Source organism: Narcine bancroftii, chromosome 7 (genome assembly GCF_036971445.1).
Source record: "Narcine bancroftii isolate sNarBan1 chromosome 7, sNarBan1.hap1, whole genome shotgun sequence".
NCBI lineage: Eukaryota > Metazoa > Chordata > Chondrichthyes > Torpediniformes > Narcinidae > Narcine > Narcine bancroftii.
Window position 1 is genome coordinate 64,418,557 of NC_091475.1, and position 20,558 is coordinate 64,439,114.

The 20,558-nt window shown below is 40.3% G+C and overlaps 1 protein-coding gene across 1 annotated transcript in view; it reads left to right on the top strand.

The window, feature by feature from the left end:
- The first annotated feature begins 388 nt into the window (after positions 1-388).
- The window catches only part of cltrn (collectrin, amino acid transport regulator), a 52,086-nt gene continuing 31,916 nt past the window's right edge, over positions 389-20,558 (top strand). Inside the window, exons 1-2 of the mRNA XM_069890283.1 lie at positions 389-557; positions 14,656-14,714. Of these exons, the coding sequence (XP_069746384.1) occupies positions 470-557; positions 14,656-14,714 (147 nt within the window). The 5' untranslated portion in view covers positions 389-469. The remainder of the gene's footprint in view (positions 558-14,655; positions 14,715-20,558) is intronic.

Below are 20,558 nucleotides of genomic sequence, written 5' to 3' on the forward strand. Positions count from 1 at the left end.
GAGAATAAAGGACAATCAGTATTTCCAAGCCACAGGTCTTCAACAATCCTGAGTGAGTCTGTCTTCAAATACTGGCGACTGATGTATCCTGTGTGTCTTCTATCAAGCTAATTAGCTTTGCACTTGGTAAAGTGTTTGGGAAACCATGAAGTGTTTTGATGCTTATATTTGATAGTGAATCAGCAGGATTATATGGAGTGTCAATCAGCTATCCAGCAAGTTTAGTGATTGATTTTCCTTTATAACTCTGATCACTGCAACATTTTAATCTGTCATGACTGCAGCAGTGACAGGTTTGTGAAGATACATGGATTGTTTACCAGGGCGTCTTTGTTTAATAATTAAACCATGTACAAGCTGAAATAAGCCTTTTCCTGACTGATTTTAGATCAAAGCCTCTTGTGTGTCACAGAAGACGTTGAGGTGTGGTCCTTTGAGCTTATTCCTTGCAGCGTCCGTTGTTGTGAAGATGTGGTTCATGCTTTTGCTCCTTGTTTTCAATCCTTTTATCACGACGGAGTCTAGGGCCACAGCAGCAGGTCAACTCTGTTCCAAAGGTATGTCACACTATTGCAACTTCATTCGTTTGATGAATTTGCAGCTTTTATGCTTGTATAATGTAATGAAAAGAAATATTGGGTGTCATTTTACATTTTATATCACTTAATTTCAATTTTTTGACCCTAATTACAGTTTTCATTCAGCGCTAAATCCCATTCTGAAATGGCTCAGAGATTCATAATATTATACAGACTTGTTATATTTTTAGCTACTTCTCCCTACTAAAAGGAAGACTTGAAGTTCTGATATTAAAGCACCATGTGAGCCAATGAAGAACCATTAGCACAAGCTACTAATAAGGGCTAGACATTCTGTTCCAGTGACTTTAAGGAAGAAAGTTCCCTTTATGAATAGATAGTTCCCTTTATCTTTTCAGCATATAATGCCTTTGAATCCTTTACAATTTCCTAAGACATTGAATAGTCATTGTTTTACCATCTTATTCCTAAAATACTGCAGGCTAGATCAATTCACAACTTTCTGACTCAGAGAAGGACATTACATCTGTAGAGAGCTGAGCTGGTATTGCCGGAAGTTGTCTGCAGTCGGGAAAATGCTTGAAGCTACCATCAATTTAATTAGAAATTAAATTAATGACAGCTTCAAATATTAAGGAAGAAATAGAAAGACATCTGGATGGAGATTGTTCCATCAGGCAGTCACAACATGGATTCAGGAAAGGCAGGTCCTGTCTGACAAATTCACTGGAGATCTTTGAGGGTAGAGCGTATTGTCTACTTGGATTTCCAGAAGGTATTCGATAAGGTGCTGCATCAAAGGCACCACAAGGTGAGGATGCATGGAGTTAGAGGTCATGTATCAGCATGAAGAGAGAATTGGTTCACCAATGGAAGGCAGATAATTGCGATAAATGGGTGCATCTCTGGATTGCAATCAGTGCTACTGCTGTTCATGATAGACATTGATGATGTAGGAGAGGGGACTGAGTGTAGCGTATTTAAGACCATAAGACATAAGACATAGGTGCAGAAATATTCAGCCCATTGAGTCTTCCCTGCCATTTAATCATAAGCTGATCCATTTTCCCACTCAGCCCCACTGCCCGGCCTTCTCCCCATAACTTTTGATGCCCTGGCTAATCAAGAACCTATCAATCTCTGTTTTAAGTACACCCTATGATGTGACCTCCACAATTACCTCTGGCAACAAATTCCACGGACTTACCACACTCCAGCTGAAGAAATTAATCCGCATCTCTGTTCTAAGCAGACACCCTTCAATCCTGAAGTTGTGCCCTCTTGCCCTAAACTCTCTAACCATGGGAAACAACTTTTCTACATCTACTTTGTCCACACCTTTCAACATTCTCAGTGTTTCAATGAGATCTCCCCCTCATTCTCCTAAATTCCAATGTATAGACCAAGAACTGTTAAACAATCTTCATATGCTAACCCTTTCATTCCCAGAATCATCCTGTGAACCTCTTCTAAACGGTCTCAAATGTCAGCATGTTCCTTCTTAAGTGAGCCTAAAACTGCTCTCAATATTCCAAGAGAGGTCTCACTAGTGCCTTATAAAGTTTCAACGTCACATCCTTGCTCTTATATTCTATTCCTCTTGAAATGAATGCCAGCATAGCTTTTGCCTTTTTCACCACCATCCCAAAGATGCTGGACCCATTTCAATTCACCAATAGAAGGAACAGACGATTAAAGAACTTTGTTCCTTCACTCTGTTCTGATCCACCCCAAGAATGACACCTCATGTTCATCATCTTCTACTTGGCATTTAATATGATATTCGACAGAGGCTGTTCTTGCTGGGATTCAATACTTCTCTGTGTAATTGGATTCTGGACTTCCTAACAGAAAGACCACATCTGTCCAGGTCTATAACAGAATGTCGAGCACCATCACACAAAGCACTGGTGCACCTCTGGGCTGTGTGCTCAGCCGCTCCTGTTCACACTCCCTTCTCTCTTTGGCTTGGCTTCGCGGACGAAGATTTATGGAGGGGGTAAATGTCCACGTCAACTGCAGGCTCGTTTGTGGCTGACAAGTCCGATGTGGGACAGGCAGACACGGTTGCAGCGGTTGCAGGGGAAAATTGGTTGGTTGGGGTTGGGTGTTGGGTTTTTCCTCCTTTGTCTTTTGTCAGTGAGGTGGGCTCTGCAGTCTTCTTCAAAGGAGGTTGCTGCCCGCCGAACTGTGAGGCGCCAAGATGCACGGTTTGAGGCGATATCAGCCCACTGGCGGTGGTCAATGTGGCAGGCACCAAGACATTTCTTTAGGCAGTCCTTGTACCTCTTCTTTGGTGCACCTCTGTCACGGTGGCCAGTGGAGAGCTCGCCATATAACACGATCTTGGGAAGGTGATGGTCCTCCATTCTGGAGACGTGACCCACCCAGCGCAGCTGGATCTTCAGCAGCGTGGACTCGATGCTGTCGGCCTCTGCCATCTTGAGTACTTCGATGTTAGGGATGAAGGCGCTCCAATGAATGTTGAGGATGGAGCGGAGACAATGCTGGTGGAAGTGTTCTAGGAGCCGTAGGTGATGCCGGTAGAGGACCCATGATTCGGAGCCGAACTGGAGTGTGAGTATGACAACGGCTCTGTATACGCTTATCTTTGTGAGGTTTTTCAGGTGGTTGTTTTTCCAGACTCTTTTGTGTAGTCTTCCAAAGCCGCTATTTGCCTTGGCGAGTCTGTTGTCTATCTCATTGTTGATCCTTGCATCTGATGAAATGGTGCAGCCGAGATAGGTAAACTGGTTGACCATTTTGAGTTTTGTGTGCCCGATGGAGATGTGGGGGGGCTGGTAGTCATGGTGGGGAGCTGGCTGATGGAGGACCTCCGTTTTCTTCAGGTTGACTTCCAGGCCAAACATTTTGGCAGTTTCCGCAAAACAGGACGCTAGATCCAGGTCCAGCCGAGTCATCAGATTTTCAAATGACACAACAGTCATTGGCTTCATCAACAACAACGATGAGTCTCATTGCAGAGAAGAGGTGGAAAATTTCGTGAAATGGTGTAAGAGGAACAACCTGACTCTCAATGTGGCCAAGACGAAGGAGATGATCATGGACTTCAGGAGGACCAGGAACGACCACCCTCCACTGCACATCAACAACTCTGTAGTACAAAGCAGAGAGCACAGTTCCTTGGAGTTCACTGAACTAGTGAACTATTGTGGACACTCAACGTCTTCCTATTTGTCAGGAAGGCACAACAGTAACTGCGCTTCCTGAGAAAACTGAAGTGGGCAAGGCTGCCGGCCACCACTATATTAATTTTTACAGGAGCTCTATCAAGAGAGTCTGGCCAGTTGAATCACAGTGTGGTGAGGTTGCTGCAGAGAAATGGATCGGAAGTCAATCCTCAAGACCATAACAGTGGCGGGGGATCACTGGAGTCCCATCAATGTGATCTATCGGGATTGTCATTTGAAGCGAGTGGATAAAATAATTGAGAACCTCTTCCACCCCGCACACAGCATCTTCCAGCTGCTCCCATCTGGAAAGATGGCAGAGGAACAACTTCTTCCTACAGGCAGTGGGAAGTCTAAACAACCAAAAGAACTGCTCACACAAACCATCTGTGACTCTCATATTTCTGTAACAATTTTTAATATTTATTTGTATAGTGTGGATCTCCTAGTGGCCTCCCATTTCAATTCCCTGTCCCATTCCCTTGCTGACATGTCTGTCCATGGTCTCATGCACTGCTAGTCTGAGGCCACCAGCAAATCAGTGAAACAATATTATCTTCCACCTGGACACCTTTATGGATGCCATTAAAACCAACTTCCATTAATTGACCCCCTTTAGTCTTCCCCCATCACCTTTCCCCCACTTCTCTCTTGCTCTATCTCTCTCCATTTTTTACCTCTCCTCTTATCATATCCAATTAAGACCTTTAATTGGTTTGGACTCCTCCCCTTGCCAATCTTCAGTCTTTATTCAGACACCTTCCTGTTCTTTGCTTATTTCTTGAGGAAGAGCTCAGCACCAAAACTTTGATACCTGCATGATCGACTGAGGCCCTCCAGTTTTCGACATCTGCAGACTTTAGTGTTTCACTCCATCTTCAATTTTCTCTCCATTTAAAAATTAGTTTACCCATTTATTTTTTTTCACTAAATTGCATGACACTTTCCGACATTATATTTCATCCAACTTTTTTTTCCCATTCTCCTAAATGTCTTAATCTTTCTGCAGCCTCCCTGTTCCTCAACTCCACCTGCTCCTCCACCTACCTTCAGATCATCTGCAAACTTGGCCTCAAAGCCATTCCATAATCTAAAACTGACTGCCAACCAGAATATAATCCCCGTAACTCTCTGCTTCCTGTCAATTAGCCAATGCCCTACCCTCGCTAGTATGTTTTCTGTTATACCGTTAGCTCTTATCTTGTTAGGTAGCCTCATGTGCGACACCTTGTCAAAGACCTTCTAAAAATACAAAAACACAGCATCCACTGCATCTCCCTTATCCAGCCTGCTGGTCACTTCTTTGAAGAATTCTAATAGAATCATCAAGCAAAATTTTCTCTTAAAGAAACTTTGCTGGCTTTGGTCCACCCTGTCATGTCCCTCCAAATACTCCATAACCTCAACCTTGACAATCGACTCCAACATCTTCCCAACCACTGATGTCAGGTTAATCGGTCGATAATTTCCTTTCCTTCTTGAATAGAGGGGGGACAACTCATGATGACATAGAGCCAGGATGTAGGAATCTGGCTCTCCTGAAAAAAAGTTTTTAAAAGTGGAAAAAATGCAGAGACAGAGATTAAATCTTTGGAAATTGTTCCTAAATAAACAGAGATTCTCTTACAAATGTTGCCAAAAAAAGTTAAGAGCGTTGTGCAACGAAAAAAAACCTAACAAGGGCAACAAGAAAGGCCTACCTTACAGATGGATCTGGGTGCTGTGGTGAAGACTTCTGTCCGACTGGCAAGAACTCCAAAAGTGGTAACACAATGCACTGCAGCACTTATGCAGCTGCAGTAACCAAGGGACAATGGGGAAGATGAAGACACGTTACTCGCACGTGTGAGGAGCTGTGCATGCGCAGATCGTGGTAATATGAACAGATCACTAAGGAAGGCAGCCTGTTTGAATCGCTGCCTCTACAAGCTGGTTTTACAGCAATGAAGATGAAGAAGAAGAAGAAGAAGAAGAAGAGGCAGGGTTGTTGCTAAAAGAGGTACCAAATCTAAAATGCCAATTAATATTCAGAAATTGAGTACTGAAACTAATTATTATGAAAGAGCTGAAACAAGTAAGGATAGAGAACAGGAAATCAGATGAAAAAACTAATAACATTTTCACTCAAGTTAATAATTTGCGGAAAAGATTTGATGAAGTTGAAGACAGAGTTCAGAATATGGAATTTGATGTATTAATGGTTCAAGAAAAAGTGGACTCTGGAAAATTTTAGTAGAAAACACAATATCAATGTCAAAGTTAGGCTTAAAGAAGGTGGATTCAAGAAACCTTGGGACAGAATGAGTTCCAAGGAGATATCGAAATAGAAGGGTGTCACAGAGCTCTGAGGTCACGACCATCACCAGATCAAAAACTGCAGCCTACTTTGATAAAGTTTCTTTGTTATCAAGTCAGGGGAAAAAAATTAGAGCTAGCAGCAAAACAAGCCAAAGAAAGAAAGGGTACATTAGAATATAATGGAAACAAGATGTATTTTAACCCTAACATTAGCTTTGAATTGTTGAAGAAAAGGATTTAACCCTGTCAAAAACACTTTGTGGAAAAAAGGATATGGTTTCATTTTGTGGCATTCTGTGACTCTTAAGGTTTTTGTACAAGGAGGATCGAATAAGTTCTTCACAGACCCTGGACGTGCGCAAAAGTACACAGATGTTCTACTAGATATTCATCAAGAACTTGACCAGAGAGCAGGAGTTTGAAACTTCTTTAGAAATAAAGTTGATTAAGATGATGTTAATCTGTCTTAAAGAAATGAACTGGTTACCTGTAGAGGGGAGATGTATTGTTGTATATTATTGTAACAACGTTCATCGGTCGTGGTGGTGGTGGTGGTGGTGGTAGTTGTGGTGGGGGTGGGGGGGTTGCTTATTGACTTTTATATTTCTATTTTCTTTTACTTTCTTTTCTATCTGGATTAATTGAAAAAAAACTGTCTAGATTTAAGGTTTATAGTAGAATTGAAGAGTTGAGAGGAGACTGGTAGAGGGGAGATGTGGTATAAGGATGATAAAAAAATAGGGGAATGAATAAGTATTGAATCTTTGAAGTTTTAATGTTAATGGGCTTCACTGCCCAGTGCGGAGGAAAAGAATATTGACACATATTAAGAAAATGAAGATGGACATAGCTTTTTTACAAGAAACTCATTTATTTGAAAAGGAACCTCTGAAGTTAAAAAGAGATTGGGTAGGGTATTTTGCAGCCTCTTCATTCAATTTAAAGGCGAGGGTAGTCCCTATTTTAACAGATAAGAGACTTCTGACTAAAATACAAAGGGTAATTACAGATTCTGGAGGTAGATATATTATGACAAATTGTCAATTTTTTTCTAAGTATTGGATGTTAATGTGGATGATGATAAATTTATACAGGAAACTTTTTTGAATTTAGTAAATGCTAATTAAAATATTTCGTAGGAGGGGACTTATTTTTTTGTTTAGATCACATTCTAGATAGGTCAACAAGAACTATAATAAAGACAAAAGCAGCCACTGTCACTAATGAAGGATTTAAATTTGGTAGATGTTTGGAGAAGATCTCATCCAAGAGAGAGAAATTATTCCTTTAATTCTAGTAGACATGATTCTTATTCTAGAACTGACTTATTTCTATTATCTGCACACTCCAAGGTAGAATACAACAAGTTGAATATAAGGTGAGAATTTTATCTGACCATTTTCTCTTCTTGTTGGCAATAACAATGGTGGATAAGCAAGAATCAGTTTATAGATGGAGGGCTAGCTCATTGTTATTAAAAAGGAAGGATTTTTGTGTATTTATTAGAAGACAGATAAGACTTTCTTTTGAAATTAATTCTAACTCGGTTCCTAATAAATTTATTTTATTGAATGTGATGAAAACTTATGTATGTGGTCAACTCTTCTAAAATTAAGGATTATTTGAAAGAATTAGAACAATTGGAGACAGAGATAATGAATTTAGAAAAAAAAGATTTACAGTGGCAAGTAACTGAGAATAAATGAATATTCCTTATAAATAAAAAGCTTCAATACTTTGCAAACATATAGAACAGTGAATGTGATGATGAGAACTAAACAGAAGTAGGCGAAAGAGGATATAAAGTTTTAGAATTGCAATTAAAGACGGAGCATCAAGAATGATTATTGCAACTAAGGATGACTCAAATTTAATTTCTTATAAAGAAATTGTTAATTTTGAACAATTCTATTTAAAGTTGTACAAGGTTCTGAATCTTTGAAAGATGAAAGCAATATAGACATTTATTTTATCTCAGATTAATTTACCTAACTTAAGTTTGGATGACCAAAATTTGGCTGCACCTTTAACATTGACTGAAATTAGGAAAGCATTGGGTTCTTTACATAGTTTTACTTCTCTGGGAGAGGATGGTTTGCCACCTGAATTTTACAAAGAATTTAAAGATTTATTAATTTCTCCATTTATGGAAGTATTAGCTCAGGTAGATGAAATACATGCATGCATTGCCAGAATCTTTTAAAACAGCAATAATAACAGTGATTCCAAAAAAAAGAGAGGTCCTTTAAAGACATCTTCATATAGACTTATATCTTTGTTAAATGTAGATTATAAAATAGTAACAAAAATATTAGCATATAGATGGCAAAATAGTTACAAAAATTGATTAATATGGATCAAACTGGATTTGATAAAAAAGAAAATCAGCAGATAATGTTATTACATTAAGGAGTATAATACATTTGGCACAGAAAATAGGAGATTTGAGTGCTGAAAAACCATTTGATAGATTAGAATGGGATTTTTTATTTAAAGTACTTGACAAGTTTTAACTGGGACGATCAATTAAATTAAGGCCTAATATAATGGACCAAGAGCTAAGATAGTAACAAATGGGCAAGTTTCTGACTTTTTTCAATTAACTAGATCCACTAGACAAGGGTGTCCATTATCACCAGCTTTATTTATCTTGGCAACAGAACCATTGGCAGAATTGATTTGGTCTGATTTTGATATTAAAGGTTTTAGAGTTGGCAGAGAGAACATAAGATTAGTTTATTTGCAGATGATGTTATAATATTCTTGATGGAACCAGAAACTTCATTACACAAATTAAATTCAAGATTAAAAGAATATGGAATAATATCTGGTTACAAAATAAATTGGGACAAAATGGAGATTACACCTCTTATCAAGGGTGATTATCCACAGTCTAAAAGAGATACACAATTTAAATGGCCAATAAATAGAGTAAAATGTTTAGGGATTTGAATAGATTGTGGTGGTTTGAGCAGTGAAAGAAACACAGCCACCACATTGAGGGTCGTTAATGACTGTTTATATTCAAATTAGCATGCCCCTATAAGGGCAGCATGAGCTCAGTCACCTGTTGCATTGTGACATCATAATCGCTGCCCAGGGTGCGTGCTGGAAGGGATGCTGGAGTCAGAGAGACTTGTGGCAATACAAGTGGGGCCGGTTCTCCATGAGGATGTGTGCCGTCACAAGATAATAATTTAAAAAACATTTTAACTAAATTATAGCCCCTTATACAAGAAAATTGATAAAGATTTAAGAAGATGGCTAGAATTACCTATAATCTTATTGGGAAGAGTTAATTGTCTAAAAAATGAATATTTTTCCTCTGATACAATATTTATTTCAAACATTACCTTTATCTTCCACAGAAATTTTTTCAGTAATTGAATAAATATCTAAGAAAATTTATTTGGAAGGGCAAAATGTCAAGAGTTTCATTAGAGAAATTATCTTGGAAATTTGAACTGGGAGGTTTGCACTTCCAAACTTTAATGATTATTATGATGCAACACAAATTAGATTTCTCTCTTCCTGTTTTTTGAGGAGGGGGAAAAACCAGCCTGGATTAAGATAGAGATGGAGAAAATGGTGAGACAACACCAGAAGATTTTATATATAAATGGGAGAATAGACAGGTAAACCACTGTTGAAACACTTGATTAATATATGGAATAGGATATATGTTCAATTGGGAATGAGAAATTATGGGATACCCGGAATGCCATTGATTCAAAATAGACATTCCTTTTTATAATGAATAATGGACTCTTAGAAATTGGTCTAGTAAAGGAATTAGGAGAATAATGGATTGTTTTGAAGGGAGGAACAATGACATTTGATGAATTGAAAGATAAATATAGGATTCAAAATAATACAATATTTTGTTATTATCAATTAAAGGTGTTCTTGGGGGATAAATTAGGTCTGACAACTTTACTGCCTGAAAGGAGCGAAATAGAAAGCTTGATCTGTAATAAATCTATTAAGAAATTTATTTCAGGTATTGTAAAAGAAAACACAGAAACAAGGAATTCATAGATCTAGTCAAAGGTGGAAAATTGATCTGAATACTAGTATTGGGGAGAAAAATTGGTTGGAATTGTGTCAAACACAATAAATGTCAGAGAAAGATTGGATCGGTATAATTTTTTGCATTAATTATATCTTACTCCACAGAAATTAAATAGGTTGAAATCCAATTTATCAGATAAATGTTTTAGATGTAATCAGGAGATAAGTACTTTTTTGAATTCTACTTGGTCATGATCAAATTGAGACCTTTTTGGATGGACTTTGCAGTATTTTTAGAATGGGTTACTAAAATTAAATTTTCTCATGATCCAATGCTTTTCCTATTAGGTAATATATCTGGGATTAGGCCAAAATTAAAATTTAATATGTTTCAAAAGGAATTTGTGAAATTTGCACTGGCAGTTGCAAGAAAATGTATAGCAGTGTCCTGGAAATTTGGGAATGGACAGATGGAATGTTGAAATACGTAGTTGTATACTTCTCAAGAAAATTACATACATAAATTTAAAGGAATAAATATGACAATTTCTTAAAACTTTGGTGCCCATAATTACATATTTTAGGTATTACATTATGAAACTATCCTCTTAACCCCAAAACCTTATCAACTCCTTGGTGTATACAGGTTTAATATTCTAGAGTAAATTCGATGTATTTGATTGTAATTTTAGTTTCCAGTTGTATTCTTCTATTTTTTTTCTTTTCTATTTCTTTATTTTTTCTGTTTTACTTTTTGGGTGTTATTATTTTGGGAGAAGGGTTGGGGTATAAAATAAAATGCTATGTATTATTTAGATTTAGATTTGAATGAAAGATAATCCTGTACTTATATATTAATACATGTATTGAATTTAAATAAAATATTTAAAAAGAGGATAATGGGGTGACATTTGTGATCTTCCAGTCCTCCAGAACTATACCAGAATCTATCGATTCCTGAATGATCATTACCAAGTCCTCCTCAATCTCTACCATTACTTCTTTCAGAACATGAGGGTGCGATCCATCTGTTCCGGGAGATTTATTCACCCTGAGACCATTCAGCTTTCTGATCACTTTCTCCCTTGTAGTAACAGCATTCATTTCAACATCTGGCACACTGCTGGTGTCTTCCACAATGAAGACTGATGCAAAATATTCATTCAGTTCCTCTGCCATCTCCTTGACTCCCATTATTATTTCTCCTCATCATTTTCTAGTGGTCCTCTATATACTCTCACCTCCCTTTTACTATTTGTATACTTGAAGAAGTTGTTTGCATCCCCTGATAATATTTTCAAGCCTATTTTCATACTTCATCTCTTCCTTCCTTATTTAGTTACTTTCTGAAAATTTGTAATTATCTTCCCACTAGATTTTGCTTCCTTATACCCTGTCTCTTTTGCTTTTACATTGGCTTTGACTTGTCTTGTCAGGTACAGTTGTGACATTTCTCTATATGAATATTTCCTCTTTTTAATGTGTATTTATCCTGCACCTTCATCATTTCTTGCAGAAACACCATCCATTACTGTCTGCCGTTTTCCCTACTAGTGCCCCCTTCCAATCTACTTTGGCTAGTTCCTCTCTCATTCCACTGTAATTCCCTTTACTCCACTAAAATAACAACACATCTGACTTTAGTTTCTCTTGGTTAAATATCAAATTGAATTCAATCATATTGTGATCACTGCCCCCGAAGACCTTTACTCTCAGATCTTGAATCACCTCTGGTGCATTTCACCACATCCAATCCAGTACAGCCCATCTCCTCGTGGGGTCATCAAAAAGGTGCTCTAAAAAGCCATCTGATAGGTATTCTACAAATTCTATTGCTTGAGATCTGGTACCAACCTAGTTTTCCCAACCTACTTTCATGTTAACATCCCCCACGATTACTATAATGTTGCCCCTTTGACATGCCTTTTCTAATTCCTGTTGTAATTTGTTGGAGTTCTGCATAAAATGGTCAACAGTATCTTTTTACCCTTGCCATTTCTTAACTTAGCCTACAATGATTCTGTATCTTCTGATCCTATGTCACCACTTCTAATTATTTAATGTTGTTTCTTACCAATAGAGCCATGCCTATCTGTCTATCCTTTCGATATACTTTGTACCCTTGGACATTCAGCTCCCAATAACATCCATCCTTTTGCCACGACTCCGTGATGGCCACAACATCAACCCCATCTCTTTTGCTGTGTACATTTCATTACAAAACCTATAGCCCAGTCATTTTGACTGTGTTCCTGCTGCATTTCACCTCATCCCCATGGCTGCAATTTTGCCCAATCTGCCTGTCCTTCCACACAAACCCCCTACCAGCTGTCCCTACCTGTGCACTAACCACCTCTTACTCTGCCTCTGGTTCCACCTCCCTGCAAATCTACTTTAAACACCGCCCAACAGCATGAGGGATCCTTCCTGTCAGAATATTTGTTCCGCTTGAGTTCTGCTATAACCTGTCCCATGTCTTCAGGTCATCCCTTCCGTACAAAAGTTTCCAATGATCCAAGAACATGAAACCCTGCCCCCTGCACCATCTTCCTGTTCTGACCTTCCCCAGCTCGTGGCACTGGCAATAATCCAGAGATTCCCACCTTGGATGTCCTGCTCTTCAGCCTCTTTCCTAACTCCATAAACTTACTTTGCAGAATCTCTACCCCACTCCTGCCTATGTCATTGTACCAAAATGTACCTCAACCTCTGGCTTCTCACCCTCTTCCTTTAGCATATTCTGCACTCACTCAAAAACATCCTGGGCCCAAGCACACAGGAGACAACACACTATCCTGGAGTCTCTTTTGCAGTCATGCAATCTTCTATCTGTTTGCCTGACTATCATTTCCCCTGGGACTATCAGTCTACCTGACTTCACTCTTGCCTTGTGAGACAGAGCTGACCACGGTACTTGGTTTGTCTGCTGCCTTACCCATATAAGTCATTCCCCTCAGCAGTCTCCAAAGGGCTAAACTTGTTGCTGAGGGGAATGGCCATATTGCCTGCCCACCACCTTTCCCTCTCCTGACTGTCACTCAACTACCTTCCTCCTGTCTCCTAGGCATGATTGTGTCCTTGTAACTCCTGTCTGGCACCCACTCAGCCTCCCAAATGATTCAGAGTTCATCCAGCTGCAATTCCCTAACACGGTCTGTAAGGAGCTGCAGTTGGATGCACTTCTCATGGTTGAAGTTGTCAGGGAGACCATTTGCGAGAGGAGCATGTCCCTGGCTGCCATTCCCACTGTCTATTAAAGAGCAAAGCGGTAGAAAAACTGGTCTTTGTGTTGCTTCATCTCTGACACCACCACCTCAGCATCTGCTCACTGAAGCCTCATGAATTCCCACTCCTACACTGGGCCCGTGCACAATGGCCACTCCACTTGAGGTTCCCTTCTTTTTATTAGTTGGAGCTAATTGGCCAATGGGGAAATTTAAACAAGCACCTAGCTCTTCCATTACTTGTTAAACACTCCTCCTCTTGTTCAGAGGCCCACTCTTGCAGTCCTCAATGAGATTTAAACAAAAACACACCTCTTCAGCTGCTTTTTAACTGCTCCTTCTCTCAATCATAGTCCCAGTCCTGCAGTCCAAAAACAAGATTGTTTTAATATTTGCTATTGACTAAATTGAGCAGGAAAGCAAATTGTGCAGAGGATAAAGAGAGTCTGCAGAGAGATATGGACAGGTTAAGTGAGTGAGCAAGGATCTGGCAGATGGAGTAAATGTTGGTAAATGTGAGGTCATCCACTTTGGAAGGAAAAATAGGATGCCAGATTATTAATTAAATGGTGAAAGATTGCAGCATGCTGTTGTGCAGATGGACTTGGGAGTGATTGTGGTTTGGAGGTGAAACAGGCCATCAAGCAACCAAATAGGATGTTGGCCTTCAGTGTTAGAGGGATTGAATTTAAGAGCAGGGAGGTTCTACTGCAACTATACACCTATACTGCAACTATACACCTGTGAGACTACACCTGGAGTACACTGGTCTCCTTACTTGAGAAAGCAGATCCTGGATTTGGAGGTGGTGCAGAGGAGGTTCACCATGTTGATTCTGGAGATGACTGTGTTAGACTATGAGGGGAGATTGATCCATCTGGAACTATACTCACTGGAAATCAGAAAAATGAGATGGGGTCTTGTAGAAATGTCTAAAATTATGATAGGGATAGATAAGATACTGCCAAGAAAGTTGTTTCCACTGGCAAGTAAGATGAGAACTGGAGGGCACTATCTCAAGATTCAAGGGAGTGGATTTAGGACAAAGATGAGGAGGAACTGCTTCTCTTAGAGAGTAGTGACTCCATGAAATTCACTGCCCAGGGAAGCCTCATTAAATGCATTTAAGTCACCTGGATAGATTTTTGTAAAGTAGGGGTATTAAGTGTTGTGGACAACAGGCAGATAGGTGGAACTGAGCCACAGGCAGATCAGCGAAGATCTAATTGAATGATGGAGCAGCCTCGATGGGCCAGGTGGCCGACTCTTGCTCTGGTTTTTATTTGGACTTGTATTCTTATTGTTACTGTCTTCAGCAACACAACGAACCATGTGAACAAACAAGCGTTTTTCTCTGTGATTTGATATATTTCTGACAATCCTTCATTTCAGATTCACCTTATGCTTTTAAAGTACGAATCAGCCTGAAGACAGCTCTTGGAGATGAGGCAGTAAGTTTATTCTTTATAGAGAAGTATGCGACAGCATGAGCAGTTATTATGCGTGAATATAGATTGGGAAAACAAAATGAATGTCAACAATGTAAAGAATTAATTCTGAGAATATACTAATATACTGAATTTTAGATCAGCATGTGTTAAATCAACACAAGAACTGACTATTTTAGACTGTACTGTCTTATGAGAAAGGTTTAATGAATAATTGAGTTGCAAAGAGGCTCCGAGGAAATACTGACCCCAACGTGGTCACATTTTTCAGTAAGTTTTAAAGTCGGTTCCACCTGAACTTATTATTTTAAATACAAACAAGGGGAACAATAAATGTTAGAGGGCAAGTTTGCCAAGAAGATGTGAAAACTACATGGTCAGGCAATGGCTAGGACATAACCAAGGCACTATATATGTGGTCCATCAATGGATTACAGAATATATTAGAGTTGTAAATCTAAACAAGACTTAGAAACTCACCAGAGAATAGGAAAATGTTCAACAAAGGATGAATAAGAAATTGATAAGATGAAAAGGAATGCAGGGCCAACCATTGAGGTCTCGATGCTTGCAGAAACATTTCAAAGGTGGAACTAGTGAAGAAATTAATTTAAGTAGTCTGCGTCTGTTTTCACAGAGGAAGGCTTAAAAAGACTAAACTAAAGGCACAAGATCCATAATTCTCTGAAACACAATTAGTAATTTTTAAAAAAATGGCTAAGTTAGCCCAAAAAACTGACTCATCCCCAGGATTCAAGATTGAAGGTTCCTTTCTTGCCTATAACAAAATGCACAAAATCCATCAACATTTATCTGTCTTAAAGACACATAGGAATGCCACTGGCCTGATGCCTCTACCAGTAAGAGAAAGAGAAGTAAAACAGAGATCCTTCAGAGACACATAGTGCCTGTGGATTCACCTCCTGCTACCTGTGCATCTACAAGGTGTCCTGTCCATTCCAGTGGTGGCCCCAAGCTCCCAATTCTTAACCCCTGATATGATCAGGAAACTATCAGCATCTGAGGACCCTTCGGGATCCCTGCTTGTCATCAGCATCCCCTCCTGGTTTCCATGAGCCGGTATCCAGTGGCCCACAGCTTGGTGTGAGTCCTTCACCCACTGGACAGATCTATATCCATGAGTTTTGAAAGAAGTGGCTACAGGGATAGTTAATGCTCTGGTTATCATCCAGAATTCTGGACTAGCTCTCACAAATAGGAGGGCAGCAAATGTTGACCTAGTTGTTTAAGAATGAGGGAGGGAGAAAATAAGCAACTGTTGACCTGATGCCTAACATTAACAGTTGAAAAAATGCTGGCATCTACAGTAAATGATGATATATCAATACACGTGTTTAATGGCAAGATTTTTAACAGGGTAGAGAAATAGAGATATCTTGAGGTCCAGTTCCATAGATCCTTTCAGGTTGCTTCACTATTTGGTAGGGTAGTTAAGAAGGTGCAAGGTGTGCTGGTCTTTATTATTCAGGGGATTGAGTTGAAGAGCTGTGAGGTGATGTGAGCGTGTACAGAGCCATTGTCATACCGTGCTCCTGTTTGGCTCCGAATCATGGGTCCTCTACCGGCATCACCTACGACTCCTAGAATGCTTCCATCAGCACTGTCTCCGCTCCATCCTCAACATTCATTGGAATGACTTCATCACCAACATCGAAGTACTCGAACTGGCAGAGTCCGCAAGCATTGAATCCATGCTGCTGAAGACCCAGCTGCGCTGGGTGGGTCACGTCTCCAGAATGGAGGACCATCGCCTTCCCAAGATCATGTTACCGCGACAGAGGTGCACCAAAGAAGAGGTACAAGGACTGCTTAAAGAAATCTCTTGGTGCCTGCCACATTGACCACCGCCAGTGGGCTGATATCGCCTCCAACCGTGCATCTTGGCGCCTCACAGTTCGGCGGGCTGCAACCTCCTTTGAAGAAGACCGCAAAGCCCACCTCACTGACAAAAGACAAAGGAGGAAAAACCCAACACCCAACCCCAACCAACCAATTTTCCCTTGCAACCGCTGCAACCGTGCCTGCCTGTCCTGCATCGGACTTGTCAGTCACCAACGAGCCTGCAGCAGACGTGGACATACCCCTCCATAAATCTTCGTCCGCAAAGCCAAGCCAAAGAAAGAAGGTGTGCTGGTCTTTAATAGTCAGGGGATTGAGTTGAAGAGCTGTGAGGTGATGTTGCAGCTCTATGAAACTCTGGTTGGACTGCACTTGGAGTATTGCAATCAGTTCTCATCTCCTCATTGCAAGAAGGATGTAGATGCTTTAGAGAGGGTGCAGAGGAGATTTACCAGAATGTTGTGTGGATTAGAAAATATGTCATGAAGCAACGTTGACCGAGCTAGGGTGTTTTTCTTTGGAGCAACCAAGGATGAGAGGTGTCTTAATAGAGATTTACAAGATTTTGAGCTAGCCAGCACCTTTTTCATGGGACGACAATAGCTAATACCAGAGGACATCTGTTTAAGGTGAGTAGAGAAACATTTAGTGGAAAGGCAAGATTTTTTGCACAGAGTGGTGGGTGCCTAGAATGCATTGCCAGAGGTACAACAGTGACATACAAAATACTCTTAGATAGGGACGTGGATGTAAGAGAGGATAATGGGTGCGAGCAATTTTTGTGAAGTAGATTTACAAACAACATCGTGAGCTGAAGGGCCCATATTATGTTATAATGTTTAATGTTCTAAATTAACGATACGATTGAGCAGTGTCAATAGGTAGTTATGAAAATCGTGTTGGACTGATCTGTCGGAGGCCCTCGAGGATATATTCTGTAGAGAACATGAGGAGGAACCAGTCGATTTGATGTGGATTTTCAGTAAGGCTCCACACAGATGGGAGAAAACATTTGGAGGATATGAAATTGGTAGTATTATCGCATTCTAATATTGAGAGTTGGGTCGGGGTAGGAATGAACAGGTCCTTGTCAGGTTGGCAGGCTGCAGCTAAATGTTGAAGCCAGATAGCTGACACCCATTCCTACTCCTCAAATCATTATTGTGGTTTGTTGGGAAGATAGGGAGGGAAATTCTTGCCTGTTAGGATCCCGAGCTGGGCTGTTCAGAGGCCATGTCAGGAAGTAGTTTACTTACAAAGGGAAATGGAACTCCGAAGCGCTATCCTTAATAACTTTATTAAACCTAAGGATCCACTGAGTATTTTGGAATAGAAATGGATAAGTTATTGTTAGATGTGGACATTCAGAGTTATGGAATCCAGTCTAGTGGATTGGATTAAGATACACATCAAAGTATCTTAATGGCAAAAAGGCCTTGAGATACAATAATGATTTTAAGAATAAGATTATTCAGATAGATATTGCACAATGTACATGTGCACTAAAATTCTTGCTTGCTAGAACCTAAGAGCTACTTCATAAAAACAATGACAATGTTATATTTTAAATGCCAAACAGATAACACATGTATCAGTTACCATAGTGCAAGAACAAAAGTGGTGTCCTTACGTGGTGTTGGAGCATCCATGATTGGTATTACAAGGGGAGGTTCAGAGCCTCAGCTATTAGAAAGAAACTTAATTTTAAGATTTTTAAATTTAAATTTAGACGTACAGCCCGGTAACAGACCATTTCGGCCCAATTTACACCCCATTAACCTACAATCCCTGATATGTTTTTGAACAGTGGGATGAATCCAGAGCCACCGGGAAAACCCACACAGACACGCGGAGAACGTACCAAATCCTTACAGTCAGCGTGGGATTTGAACCCGGTTCCAGTCCCGATGCTGGCGCTGTAAAGACATTGCGCTAACTGCTACGCCAACCATGCCACCCTTGAACCTAGAGGCACAGGTCTGAAGGTAGCAGTGAGAGGAGGTTGTGACCACAGTGATGGGGATCTTTTATGATGCTGCCTGCTTTCTTGAGCAGCAGATGGGAGGACTGATCCTGTGATGGACCAAGCTGTGTTTGTTATCTTCTGCATTCCTGGGCACTTGAATTCATTTCCACAGTGCACCTGCAGAAATTTGATTGAGCATTCAATGACGTAGAACTATAGAACATTACAGCACAGAAACAGGCCATTTGGGCCTTCTAGTCTGTGCTGAATAATTATTTAGACATGTCCCACTGATCTGCACCCAGTCTATAGCCCTTCAGACCCCTCCCATCCATGTAGCTGTCCAACTTCTTCTTTAATTTTAAAACTGAGCCGCATTTACTACTGCAGCATAACATCCAACTCCTGTACTAAATACTTTGATTTACGATATACCAGAATCTCTCTTTACAACCCCATCTACCCGTGATGCCACTTTCATAGAACCATAGAACATTACAGTCCAGAAACAGGCCCAATTGGCCCTTGTAGCCTATGCCAAACCATTTTTTTTGCCTCGTCCCACTGACCTGCACCCAGTTCATAGCCCTCCATACCTCTCCCATCCATGTACCTGTCCAAATTCTTCTTAAATGTTAAAATTGAGCCCACTTTCACTACCTCAACTGGCAGCTCATTTCACACACCCTCTACTCTCTGTGTGAAGAAGTTTCCCCTAAACTTTTCCCCTTTCACTCTTCACCCATGTCCTCTCACCTATCATCAGTGGAAAAAGCCTATCTACATTTACTCCGTCTATACCCCTCATAATTTTAAATACCTCTATCAAATCTCTCCTCATTCTTCTACCCTTTCCCTGTAACTCAGTTCTTGAAGTCCGGGCAACACAATATAGTAAATCTTCTCTGCACTCTTTCTATCTTATTGATAGCTTTCCTATATTTAGGTGACCAAAACTGCACACAATATTCCAAATTTGGCTTCACTGATGTCTTAAACAACTTTACCATAGCTTCCCAACTCAAATACTCTGATTTATGAAGGCCAATACTATCCATCTGTGATGCCACTTTCAGGGAATTATGTATCTGTATTCCCAGATCCCTCTGTTCTATTGCACTCCTCAGTCTATGTCATGTTTTGGTTTGTCCTTCCAAAATGCAACACCTCACACTTGTCTGCATTAAATTCCATCTGCCATTTTCAGCCCATTTTTCAAACAGGGCCACATCCCTCGACAAGCTTTGAAAACCTTCTTGGCTGTCCACAATATATCTTAGGGTCACGTGCAAACTTGCTGATCCAATTTACCACACAATCATCCACATCATTGATATAGATGACAAAGAACAATGGTCCCAGCACCGATCCCCGAGGCACACCACTAGTCACAGATCTCTAGTTTGAGAAGCAGTCATCCACCACCACTCTCTGACTTCTCTTGTCCAGCCATTGTTGAATCGATCTCGCTACTTCACCATGAATACCTTGCCTCTGAACCTTCCTGATTCACATCCCATGTGAGACCTTGTCAAGAGCCTTAATAAAGTCCATATAGACAATATCCATAGTCTTTCCTTCACCAACTTTCCTTGTAACATCCTTGAAGAATTCTATAAATTTGGTTAAATACGACCTATCACACACAAAGCCATGTTGATTATCCCTAACCACTTTCTGGCTATCCAAATAATTATATATCTGATCTCTTACAACACTTTCCAATAATTTAATTACACTGAAACCTTGTTAGAACACGATTTGTTAATCCATGGAATCGCTTATAGTGCAGGTGTCTGTGGACCCTAAATTGCTAAGGTGGGGGGGGGGGGGGCTGATGAAAATCAGCCGGTGACCCAACTCCTCATGCCTGACAGCCCCTGTTCCCCATGCCTGACAGACCCCTCCCTGCTACCTAACAGCCCCGCTCCCCGCTGCCACTGTCCTGCGCCAACTGCCCCTGCCCGACGTCCCACGCTGTCTGCCCCTGCCCTGACATCCTGTACAGCTGCCCCTGCTCT